The sequence below is a fragment of the Crocodylus porosus genome, unplaced genomic scaffold (assembly GCF_001723895.1).
Source record: "Crocodylus porosus isolate Cpor-Errol unplaced genomic scaffold, CroPor_comp1, whole genome shotgun sequence".
In the NCBI taxonomy this organism is placed as follows: Eukaryota; Metazoa; Chordata; order Crocodylia; family Crocodylidae; genus Crocodylus; species Crocodylus porosus.
This window is the reverse complement of record NW_017728906.1, coordinates 181,029,691-181,042,371: the sequence shown is the minus strand read 5'-3', so window position 1 is coordinate 181,042,371 and position 12,681 is coordinate 181,029,691. Positions and strand designations below refer to the sequence as shown.

Here is a 12,681-nt window from a genome sequence, read left to right as displayed (position 1 = left end):
TGTGCTCTCTTATACAACTGCTGTGCTCCTTCAGGCATAGAATCATAGTATCATAGAAGTCGGGTCGGAAGGGACCTTGTAGATCTTCAAGTCCGACCCCCCGCCTGGGCGGGAGAAAAAGACTGGACTCAAATGAGTCCAGCCAGGTAGGCATCAAGCCTCTTCTTAAAGATCCTCAGGGTAGGAGCCAGCACCTACCCTGGCTCCTACCCTGAATAGACTTTCAAAAATCACAAATTACCAATAGATGCAGGTAGCATAAATGACTGCTCAAGATTATAATTCTGACAATAAATTACACATAACAAATTTTCCAAATGCAAGCCTCATTGTCCTAAAATAAGTGAATATTCCTTAACTAAATATCAGGTCTTTGGAGATGCTTTCTAGAAGACATGAACAGCCTTTATACTGACTGGGTTTCCATTGATTCAATAACTGTGTAATAGGACAGTCCAGTCCAAGATGCTTTTCCTACAAAGATCCACTGCACTGAAGTATATTTAGGTCCAGTCATTTTCCGTGCTGAGTTTATTGAAGTGTTAGCGGACTGTACATTTTCCCCCTAAATTGGCTGTTCTCAAATAAAAAATAGTTTTAGAGATCCTGAACAATAACATAGCCCTTGGGAGAAAAGCTTATCTACATTAACCATCCAGCTGACATTATGAATGATTACAGCTGAGCATAAAATTTAATGAGATTTCCACAAAAATGAGTGACATCCTCATAGCAGTCAGGTCCTGCCTAACTGTTGTACATTTGTCATCACTGAGGCTTTTGTCCCTTATTAATCCACTTTCAAAAGTGCTTGATGTTGGAAATGGAAGTGCTTTTTAGCAGTCTTCCTACAGGTTGTGAAAGAGCACACATCTCAGAAAGCATAATGACACATTGTCATGACTATGAATACATTTAAAAGGTTTAAAAACCGAGAGAACTCTGGCAACAAATTACATGGAGACTTTAACATGCAATGTCTATATAACTAAATTTCTACATATTTAATGTAAACAGAATTTTTTTATTATTGCTGTAACACGGTGGTTAGAGACTTTCTAAAATTATGTGCCATAAGTAGGGAGATAAGTTATCAGACAAGGCCAGCATTGCAAACATTTTCCTTTAATGTTTCTTGTAGTCAGGGCCAAATCTGAGTCTAGATACTGCAATGTATCACCTTGGTCTCCAGCTATTTCCATTTAATTACATCATGGTTTCAACTTCTCGTTAGAGAAGTGTTTAGCTGTCATGGTTGTGAAGAAAAATAAATAAGTAATATATTATGAGTATGCAGACAGCCTGAGACAATTCCAGAAAGTGGTAGGAGACAACTGTCATATTTATCTTATTGTAATACTAACTCTAAAATAAGCTGCTCAAAAATGAGGGCCTTCCAGAACCCCCAGAATATAAAGGCAGGAGAGGAAACATCAGGATGTAGAATGGCTGGTCCATAGGCCAATGGTAAGGAACTAGGGCATGGGTAGCTGGGCTAAGTAACCTGTGTGGCAGGATTGGAGTCCAGAAACCAAAGTCAGGAGTGCAGCACTGAAATCATAAATCAAATTCAGAAGCCAAAATCACAGCCAAAGTCAGGATTAGATGAGGGGCTCCAGGTGGGTCGAGGCCACAGCACAGTGGTCTGTTGTCCAGACAGCTTGCTGCTGTCTGTTCTGGGCTTATATGGGGCTAAGCAAGCATGACCCTCTTCCTTTAATATTTGGACATCATCTTAATCCTTGATAACTTCCAGCTGGGGCCTGGGCAAGAAGGCCTAGATTCCCTATGCTGATGCTGAAAGTCTAGTCTCCTCCTTCCAAGCCTGCTACAAACTGGATACTGCGGAGATGAGTTTAATGTTATGAGGAAAATAAGTGTATGTATCCTAGAATACAGTTCCACAGCCTTTCAGGCAGATTTTATCCCCAAAATCAACACCCATCGTACATTTCTACTGAATATCGAGTAATATAGTTCAGTAGGTATAATTTTCATCTGGTGGGTGTGTCTACACATGCAAATAATCTGGAGAATTTTAGTACTCTAAAGTCTCCCTGGCAGCAGACTGCTCCCACTCCCTGCAGCCCTGAATCAAGCCTCTGCAGCAGCTGGAGGAACTCTAGGCTTCCCCTGGGTGCTAGACCAGGGGCTGGCAGGGAGCATGGGGCCAGGAGAAAGCTGTCTTCTGGCAGGGGCTGGGTCATTGTTCCCTGTCCCTGGAAGCTGCCCATTGCTGGGGCAGGCTGCACCCCAGGTAGAGACACAGTCCCCCTGTCCCAGCAGCAGGGAGCTGAGGCTGGGAGATCCCAGCCCAAGCCCCACAGTTGCAAGGCCAGGCTGGGAGATCCTGCCATGGCAGAGCTCAGGCTGAGAGATAAGGATCTTCTAGCCCTGGCTTTGTGATCATGCTTAAGGAGCAAGGGCTGGGAGCTGCCTGCTGCCAGACCAGGGGGATATTGCACTCACTCAGGCTCCAGTGCCCGCCCAGTGCCCGGAGCCTGCCCCAGCAGCAGACAGCTCCTGAAGACAGGGAGCAATCTCCCACCCCCTGCTGCCTGGCTGACCAGGAGCAAATATGTTCCCAGTCAGATATCTACACGTGCAGTACTCTGCCATAAGTAATCGAAAGTAAACTTGCTTCTTTTATTTATAGGTAGCAAATTTACTCATAATTAGAGTAAATTGCTCTGCAGTACGTGTCTGCACATGTAGATGGTGATGTTTACTGCACAGCATTTAGCTCTAATCTCAACTAAAATATCACGTGTAGATGTCTAGACATGTCCACGGACAAAATATTTGCTGCCTAAAGTTAAAAGAAAGGAACAGGATATCAAGGCATGACAGAGTTCCGTTTCTGACAAATCTTATGTTGTTAAAGCAAATAGTGGGCAAATTATAAAGCCAAATTATATTAGCTGTTTGGTTGGCAAAACAGCATATCTGATGAGGTGAGATTCTACATATTTTTTTAGATGGAGGATTAAATTCTCTTTGACCCTTCTGTCCTCTCTCTGACATTTTTCCAGTTATGACTGGTTATGACTGTCATAATGTATTACAGGAGACTTACAGGCTAAGGAGAGGCTGGAACCAATAAAGGATTTAGGTGCCTAAAGCAAGTACCAAAATTGTGGTCCAAAAAGCTACTCACTGAGTGTATCTACACATGCACTTTAATTCGCAGTAGCCTATTCTACTGTGCATTAAAGTGGTGCGTAATAGTGTAATAGTGCATAATACTCTAATGCTCATTAGAATAGGCTACATACAGCACATTGTGTCACCTGAAAAGCATGTGCTTGTGCTACTGCACATTACTGCATTTATTTAGTACCTCGTATTGAAGGTACTAAATTGAATATGTATTAGGAAAAGTGCATGAATGCACATGTAGATACACCCACCTACTGCCCCACTGGACTTCAAATACCTAGACTTCTGCTTCTGGGCATGCTCAGAATTGACTGGACCTGTAGGAACAACTTGATGCCTACTTCCTGTTTAACCCTCACTAGGGTCCATAAAAAGAACTTCCTCTACCTAGCTGTCTTGATGGATTTTGTCAGGTAAGCATTCTCAGAGGATATCTCATGCACACACTAAGGGGCTCTCAGGTAGCAGTCACTTCCTTGTAAAATGTCCTCTTCAGCCACTGTTTATGAAAGGGACTAGAGCACTCAGCCACGAAGTAGGAAACCTGGACTCAAAACTCTTTGTCCTAGAGAGAGCCCAAACCCAGTTGGAAGTGTTTTTATTTTACCTGATGCCTGTTTAATGTAAAATCCCAATGTGCTGCCAAGAAAAGGGTCCCAGCTGAGAGCCCCAAGTACTTGTATTCACAGTCCCATGCCCATTTGTTCTTTTTCTCTGGCTCTGTGTCTTGATATTCTTCTGTATAATAGCACAGCGTGACTAGGAGGTGTGAAGTGTGCCCCAGAGCAGAAGTGGTTAGAGCACTCTTTCAGAAGGTAGGAGTTATTGGTTTCAACATCCTCAGGAGAATGAGGACATTGAACCTACATCTCCCACTTTCTAGGTGAGCTTTTTAACCACTAGGTTGTTAAAAAGTAGTCAGCCTCCTCTTCATTCAGTAGTTGTGTATTTAAAAAAAAATGATAAAAAGTATTCTGTGCAGACCCTGATCTTCTTATCCTATGTTAGAGGCAAGGATTATTTTGGGCGTGATACCTTTTATTGGACCAACTGCATGGCTGGAATAAAGTTAGACATGCTGGATGCAGAATCTGATAAAGACTGTCTTACATTTGAAACCTTATTTAACCTTGCTCCAACCATGCAGTTGGTCCAATAAAAGATATCACCCTAAGAAAATCCTTGTTTCTCACATAATTCTAGGGCTCTATCTCTAACATTACTCTAAGACAAAAATATTTCAAATGAAACATCTCAGAGTATGTCCACTATACAGAGATGCTCAGGGAACTCAGTGAGATGAACTCCTCATGGCTGGCTCCTAAGAAACTGTGGAAAGGGTCAGTTGGGATCTAGGTGTTGAAATGCTCAATATGGAGACATCACTTCTGGGCTTGCCCAGAGGAATTCTTGGGGAATTGTGTGATTAAAATGTGGGACTTGTTAGAACAAGAGGTTTTTTAAACCTTTTATTTTTCATGTCCTTGTGACATGATTTTTATCAGAATTTGCAGATTCATTTAAATCTGGCCCGGCCACACTATGAGTGTTTCTACTGTGGAGTCTAACTCATGACCTCTGGGCTGCCAACCATGCACCTTAGTGCCCACACCACCTCAGCACCCCTTTTTTGAGACTGTGAACTTAATGAGAATCCTAAAAAGATTGGGACATATTTATTGTGTATCAAGAACATCCAGATTTTTTATAATTAACTATGGTGTAAATTTAGTAAAGGCTGTTAATCTGTTTTCCCTTAGAGCTTAATCCAATCTGTAACTATAAGCAATTAGGATAAGATCAGGATCTGATTTATTTAGGGGTAGTTAATCCCACATGTGACTCTTTTCCCCTTTCTCGTCATTCTTGGAGAAAGAATAATTCATAGTATGGACTGCCGGTCTGATATGGTATGGCAATTCCTGTGCTTCTATAGTTTTAAATTCCAGTAGTAGTGAGGTTTATAGTAGTTGAAGAAAAAGGTGTTTGATATCCATGGTTTTGGTTTCAATACATATTTATTATCAACACTAATTAGTCAGATTGCATATGCAAATGAAAATGGATCTTTTCTGATTGACTGGAGCTGAGGAGAGGAAAAAATATTTTTCAGTTCTCAGGAGATGAAAGGATATTTTTTTCTTTCCTGGACTTGTAAGAAATAGCATTTTTTTTGGAATATTATTTAAAAATAAAACATTCAGGCAAGCTGATGACACAGTTTGCAGCTGGATAATATTCAAGGCTAGCTGTTTCAATGGCTGAATGTGTGAAGCAGTACATACACTATATTAAATTCTTGAGTCAATTATTATCAAAATTTACTGTTCTTTAAGAGATATATTGACCTTTATTCCATGTTGGCCATTGTCAATAAATAATGTAATTCCCATCCAAAAAAAAACCCAATAGTGGCTTTACTTTACTAATTTCCTAGAACTATTATTATTCACCTCCTATACAACACAGGTGAATAATAATTTTTGGATTTTAAAGAGCATAGAGAAGACCTTGGGCATTTATGCATATGCTCCGGGAGTAAGGGAGTAGGCCCTTTAATTGAAGCGGCTCTGAGAGCTGCTTTAATTAAAGCACCCAGAGCGTCCTGTATATCAGTGTCCTCATGCTTCAGAATGGCAGTGGAGGTGCTTTATCTAAAGGTCATCAAACAAGTTTTAAATAAAGCACCCCCACTGCCATTTTGAAGCATGGGGACTTCTTCACGTCTGCTGCTGGAGCACAGTAATTGCCATGGTCCAGCAGACTTGATTAATCTGGAGCAAGTCCACAGAGTTCTTGTTTAATCAAGTCTGCTCCAACATGCTGGAATTACAGCACATTGGGGCAGCCTCCCTGCTCATGTACAGGTACCCCTTGTTTCTAACTTGTAGAGTTTACAATCATAGGCCTCCATCTTGCAATTTCATATGTCTTTTAACTACACTAGGATGCCCTGTTGGCAAAAGGGGTTGCCCACAGAGTTCTTGAGGATTAGGTAAAGAAGAACAGAAAACATTGCAATGAGAACTGAAAGATTAAAAGAAATAATATGTGACTGTTTTTTGTTTAGTCTTAGTTCTGATTGCTTCTTTTGGGGGAAAAAGTAGTTTTAGAGCACCTAATGAGCAATTAGGGATTTTTAAGTTTTCTATTTTAAATTCCACAATGCTCTTTCTGACATGTTAATTGCTTCTCATCCACGTAGTATTAGAGAAGAGTAACAATCACACTTTATCAACAGCAATCATGGAAATCAATCACTACAGTGACATGATGATGTGCATCTTAACAATGAGTTCTGTGAATACTGAACTTTACTAGTTCCTTTTGAAAAACATGCATTTCCTGCATTAGTGTTGCTGAACCAGCATGACTGTGTGCTCTATTTAATTCTACCACTTTACTTCTAGGTCCTCCTGGTCCTCCAGGGGTAGTAATAGTTGAAGAAATTACAGACAGCACAGCAACACTTTCTTGGAGTCCAGGGGCAGACAATCACAGCCCTGTCTCCTTCTACAACTTACAAGCACGCAGCCCATTTTCACTTGGCTGGCAGACTGTAAAGACAGGTGAGAGAAGCTCTTGAAAATAATACAGGCTGAGTTCAAAACTTATGGCTCATGAGAATAAGAAGTATTTGCACTAGATGCAGACAAGGATGCTCTCAATTCAACAGTGATAAATTAAAAGATTCAGACTTGAACATTTTAATTGTTAGCATCATTAGAGGGCAGGAATGCCTGACACTTTTGTATCTGTGGGAAACCAGAGCATTTCTGTCTCTAGATTTTTCAGTTTGTTCCCTTCAAGAACACCAGTCTGACTGAACGCCCCCTCCTCCCCCCCCCCCCCCCACAAATCCTCTGGACATAAAACCACTGACCTCCACTAGGCTTTACTATTGTATCATTCATCCAATTCCTACTGACATGTTACATAAGAGATTCATATGATCTATAAGATGCTTTGGATAGGGATGATCCTGCCTCAGTCAGGGGGTTAGATTAGAAGACTTCTGGAGATCCCTTCCAGCCCTACTTCTCTACGATTCTTTGATTTAATGTCTTACACATTTTCTCTGTTTCCCCTAGTTCCAGATACCATAAGTGGTGACATGGAATCTGCCATGGCAGTAGAACTGAACCCTTGGGTAGAATATGAATTCAGAGTTGTAGCAACCAACAAAATTGGGACCGGGGATCCCAGTGCACCATCTCGAGTGATCAGAACCAATGAAGCAGGTAAGAACATTAATAGCCAAAAGCTTATTTTCCTGGAGCCATCAGGATCAAGAAAAAGTTTAATAATAATGTCCTGTAGCACCTTATGCTCACCCCTGTGTTCAGGCACTACTAAACTGATGTGATTTTTAAAGAAAGAGTTTGGCCTTTGCTTTCTGTCTTCTACATGCAACAGGCTTGCTGTCCTCTCCTCTGCTACTCCTTTCATCCTCTGCAGCTTTCTGTCATCAAGTCCCTTCTTCATCAGGCTTTTCCAGGACTTCTTTGTCACTACATATTTTTCATAAGATCCCTTTATTTAACAGTTCACATGAGGTCCAGTTAATGAAGTAGTATCTACATTGGGCACTTAGACTTCTGCTTCACTGAAATCCAGTGCAGTCTGGATGTTCTTTCTCTGACAAATCCCACAAGAAATTACATAGGTTCTGGAGAAGTCCTCAAATATCCTTGATTACTAGCGAAATGCCAAACAGAAAATAGGCAACCTATTAGTACCTTTTGACAATAATCTCCAGAAGTCTGAAATCTTATGAGCATTTTGTAGAGAAGGCAGGAACCAAAGGAAACAGGTGTTTGAAGGGAAGAAAACTTTGAATAAAGTTTATTTGGAAGTGGGTACAAAGAATGGTACGTAGCCTGAACACTTCTGGAGTTTTGGTAGGTGATGCTTTTTCGGGAGGGAGAAGGGTTTCCTCAGTTCAGTGACTTGTAAAAGACATCATTAATCATATATAATAGTTTTTTGGAGTCTGAACACAACATCCATGCCACCACTTATTGTAGAAAGAGATGTTTAGATATGTTAGTCTGAAATCCAGCTAACTTCAGTCTGGTGCAGAGTAGGATGGCCCATCAAAGAATAAATCATTCAAAAAGTATAAGCTTTCATAGGCTAAAGTGCATGCCTTCCTGAACAAGTTAACTTTTAAGGTGCCCTGCTTACTGCATTACCTATCACAGGCATTCACTAAGTAATAGATTAGAGGGATATGTTAGTCATGTCACATTCTATTTTCTTTCCTACCAAAAGGGGAAATTAGAAGAGTGGCCAGGGTGATAATCCCATAACATATATTTCCATAATTCTGAAAGAAATAGTGAGCTTTAGAGTTTTGTTACCTTGTACATTTAATCCAGGGGTGGGCAATGATTTGGGCTGGAGGGCTACTTAACAAGTTTGAATGGAGCTGCTAAGGGCTGCGCATATAAAATTAATGGTGGCTTCATTAAATAAATAAACAGCAATTCAATTAACTTAATTAATGTGCATTTAATTAACAGGTCCTTTGTGTCCTAGGGGGAGGGAAATGTAGCATGAAGGGACTGGGTGTCAGAGAGGCATCAGAACAGAGAGATGGAAAGAGAAGAAGGAGGAGGAGACCTGGGCAGGGACAGAAGAAGGGGGAAGCAGGGATGAAGGGGGCAAAGCCCAGCCAGGAAGCACAGCTCAGGGAGGCCTTGGGGAGGTTGGATGTGAGGATGGGTGCTGGCAAGAAGGAGCTAGGGTGGGAGGAGTACAGCAGGGGAGCCCCAAGGCCAGGCTGAGAGGCAGATCAGCTATCACATGCAACTGAAGAAGGTCAGCAGGGAACGGAGTGGCTTGTTTACTGCTGGAGCTCCCTCAAACTGCCTCTCCCAGCCCTCCTGGGTGGGGCTATGGCAGGCAGCACCATGCCTGAGACAGTGGGATTGTGGGAAGGCCAGACATCTGAGGCAATATGCAGCCCAGGTCAAGTGGGCAGGGACCAGCCTTTGCCACCCACCCCCAGCTCTGCTCAGCTAAGTGTGGTGGGGGCAGGGGGAATGGGGGAAGCAGGACAGTTTGCAAAGGTAAACAAGCATGGCATCCCCTGCCACCCACCTGTCCTGTGCCCCAGTACATTTCAAGTCCCCATATCCTGTTTGCCCCCCACCCCAACATGGCCTACCAAAAAAAAAAAAAAAGGAACTGCATGGTGTACATGCCTCCCTTCCCCCTGTCCCTGCTGTATTCATTCATTTGGAGCCAAGTAGCTTTGGCCCTGCAAAAGTTGGTGCCAGTGTCCCTGCCCACCTGCACCCCCCAGCCCCAACCCATGTATCACCCTTACCTCGGCCAGCCGGTGCCTCCTGCATGGGAGAGGGAGGAAGATGGACCGTGCCATGGGGGGCAGCCATGGACCAGATAGAATCAATTAGTGGACCAGATATGGCCTGCTGACCATATTTTGCCCTTCCCTGATCTAACCCATAGCTCATTGGTCTGTGTAAATAACACATATGAGCTTTCATGCTATAAAGCAAACACAATAGAATTAATTCAGACTAATTTTTTCAATATCAGCTCCAGTTACAATTAAGTATATCGTCTCGCTCTCCTTTCTTTTTTAAGTAACTATTTTGTTGTTGTTTTATAAATAGAGTTCACTATACAGTCACTGAACTACATTTAGGTCATTTTTAAATGTCTATTCATTTGTGCTGAAGGATGCAACTTATCAAACGTTCTCTATCTTGTATATTCCCTCCAAGATGCATTGAGTCTGACTCATTTTTTTAGCATGTGCTTCATATTCTGTGTACTTCACTCAATTACAGTCTAAAGGGAGAAAAAGAAAATGATATAAAATATACATGAGCTACTGTCATTTGAAATAGTATTCAGAAAAGCTTTTACCACTAACTTTATGCTCTCTGTGATTTTGTACTATATGAATGCCTGGAACTACTAATTCTTTTGAACCCACCTGTGTTAAACTACTTCTCTGTTTAGCCAGTTGATACAAATCAGAGAGGACACAAACATGCTAGGAATGATTTAGGGTGCCAAGTTGTATCCCTGAGCTTGTATTCTTCTAGATTTATGAATATATATCCTGTATATAACAGTATGGTTGTACATTTTAATGGATAAGATACATTTTAGACTGAGTGAATATTGTTATCACCACCTGGGGTGTAAGGATATCATACATCTCATGTTGTGCATGTTCTTTCCCACCCACCCCTTTTACTTGTTTACTAAAGCTTGAATTTCCTCATTCATTTCTCAGTACACCTCATGAAAAGTCTTGCCCCTCTTCAGCAATTTTTATGTTTCTTTGGAGAGTTATTTTGGATGTAGCTCCGACTTCAACTACAAATATATACTAGGGAACAGAAAAATCGTAGGGATAAATGACACAAAGGTGAGGTTTAAGATGTGAACCTATCTGACAGTAGCTGCACATACAGCATACCACCTACTTCTGTTGCTAGTTCCTAGAGCAGCTTCTTCAGCTCAGATAGTAAAAGCTTATTCATATATATAGGAATGATCATCTTCAAGCCCTGCTGATTAACTGTGTCGTGAGCCATTAGATTTTCATTTGCCATTTCATGAAAACTTTGTGATTCATAAATTAAAACAGGAAAGAGACATACTACATGATTGTTATTAGTACCTTCCCTTCCTCATTTGGTGCTTCTTGTTTCTATAAGAGTTTTAGTTACAGAATTGCTCTAGTTTTAAGTGTGTGCCTTGGAGCATGGCATGTTAAATTCTATAGAGTTGCCTATTAAGCCATTTAGAGCCTGTGAACAAGCTGAAGTAAATGGTGAATTTGTTATTTATCTGTCAAAGATAACATGGTGAACCAGAAAGTAGTTGTTGCTACTTCAGTTTTTGTCTATTTATAAAATTTAAAAGGTTGCTGATAAATTAATGCTCCATCTCTCTCTCTTTCCCTCTTCTCCTTCTCCTCCTTTAGAATTTCAACAGATTTATTAAAAGAAAAGAGTTTTTTTAAAACTGAGCACCCTAACGATAATATAATAAACTATTTCTCTGGAAAAAAATCTAGATGTTATTGATTTAAATTGCAAAATTACAAGTTCATAACTTCATAGAGCAATCAAGAAAGCTGGGGTAACACACAAAAAAAGCACTGTTGATCATTAGTTTGAAGAGCTCATGCTCAAAGGCTGCAGTCTTGTAACTGGACTCCATCTCGTCTCAGGGAACCAAGCTAGTAGAACCAGTTGCACTACTAAGGTTTCAGTGGTGGACTTGGCAGACAAATATACAAAAAGGGAATGGCATAGTAAGGAATCAGGATACAGATCCCAACCTCAATAAGACTTGGTTTTTCTTTGGTTGTGTTGTTTGGCATCATGTATTGCTAAACTCATATGTTTCTAGACAAACTCTCAGAAATGATAGCTTAAGAAGTTTATGAGTCTTGGCAAATAGACTTTAAGGGTACCTCCAGACAAGTGTGCCCATGCCTGTTGTGGTATCTCAAAGCAGTTTCAGAGGCTCTAAGAGGCACAATGGGAATGAAAAAACATTCCCCACATTGCACATTTGATACTAGGAAATTCAGGTGCTAAAAAAATAAACACTGAAAAAAGTGGTGCAGGGCATGCTCCAGGAGACTGAGTCCACTAAGGAGAGGCTCTGACACCTGGCTAGGCAGTGTGCTGAGACAAATAGGAGCAGGACCAAGCTGCAGCAGTGACCAGGAGCCAGGAACTGTCCCTGGTAAGTAGAGACATGGGGATGGGGAGGATGGGGGGGTGGAGGGGATTGTGCAGGAGTGGGCCTGTGGGGTGGGGGGCTCTGTGGTGGTGGGAGGGACTGCTCAGGAGGGGTGGCTTCTCTGCCCACTCCCTTGATAGTACACAGCCCCCTCCCTTCCCCAGCAGCTGCAGCAGCAGCCGTCGGGCACTCAGAACCCACTGCTGGGTGCACAGTGGCCCTGGCTGCCTGAGACCTATTGTGGCCTGTGTCACGTGGCACAGGCCCGGCCTGGCCCAACCTAGTGGTGTACACCTTTGGGCTGAACCAAACCATGCTTGCTGTCACCTGGGGTCCTGGCACCACATGCAGGGGCTGTGCATTAAGCTAGACCAAGTCCTGCCTCCATGGGGTCTGCCAGGCCTAAGAGCATATGGGGCACTTGGTGGCAGAACATGGCCCAGACCGATATGTGGCTCTTGTGTGTGGTGTTGGGATCCCAGGTCAGAGCAAGACCAGCCCAGTCCTTCCTGAAGGCAAGGTGCACACCCCCTGGCCAGGCCAGGCTGGGTCTGCACCATGGGGCATAGCTGGTACTGGGTCTCAGCTGTCCAGAGCTGGGGGGCTTTGCCAGCAGTGAGTGCTGAGCACCTGATGGCCTCTGCTGCTCCTGCTGCTGCAGCAGGAGCTGCGTACTGTGTGGGGTGGCAGGTGACCCACCCCTCCTGAGCAGTTCCCCCCCACACACATAACCCCCCCACAATCCACCCAAAAACCCCACACCCCCAAACCCCTGCACAA

General features: G+C 42.5%; 1 protein-coding gene across 3 annotated transcripts in view; it reads left to right on the top strand.

Moving 5' to 3' along the window:
- Positions 1-12,681, top strand: part of CNTN5 (contactin 5) — a 983,906-nt gene that overhangs the window by 905,022 nt on the left and 66,203 nt on the right. For all 3 annotated transcript variants that reach the window (XM_019530289.1, XM_019530290.1, XM_019530292.1), the window contains exons 17-18: positions 6,570-6,728; positions 7,251-7,400. In XM_019530289.1, the coding sequence (XP_019385834.1) occupies positions 6,570-6,728; positions 7,251-7,400 (309 nt within the window). The remainder of the gene's footprint in view (positions 1-6,569; positions 6,729-7,250; positions 7,401-12,681) is intronic.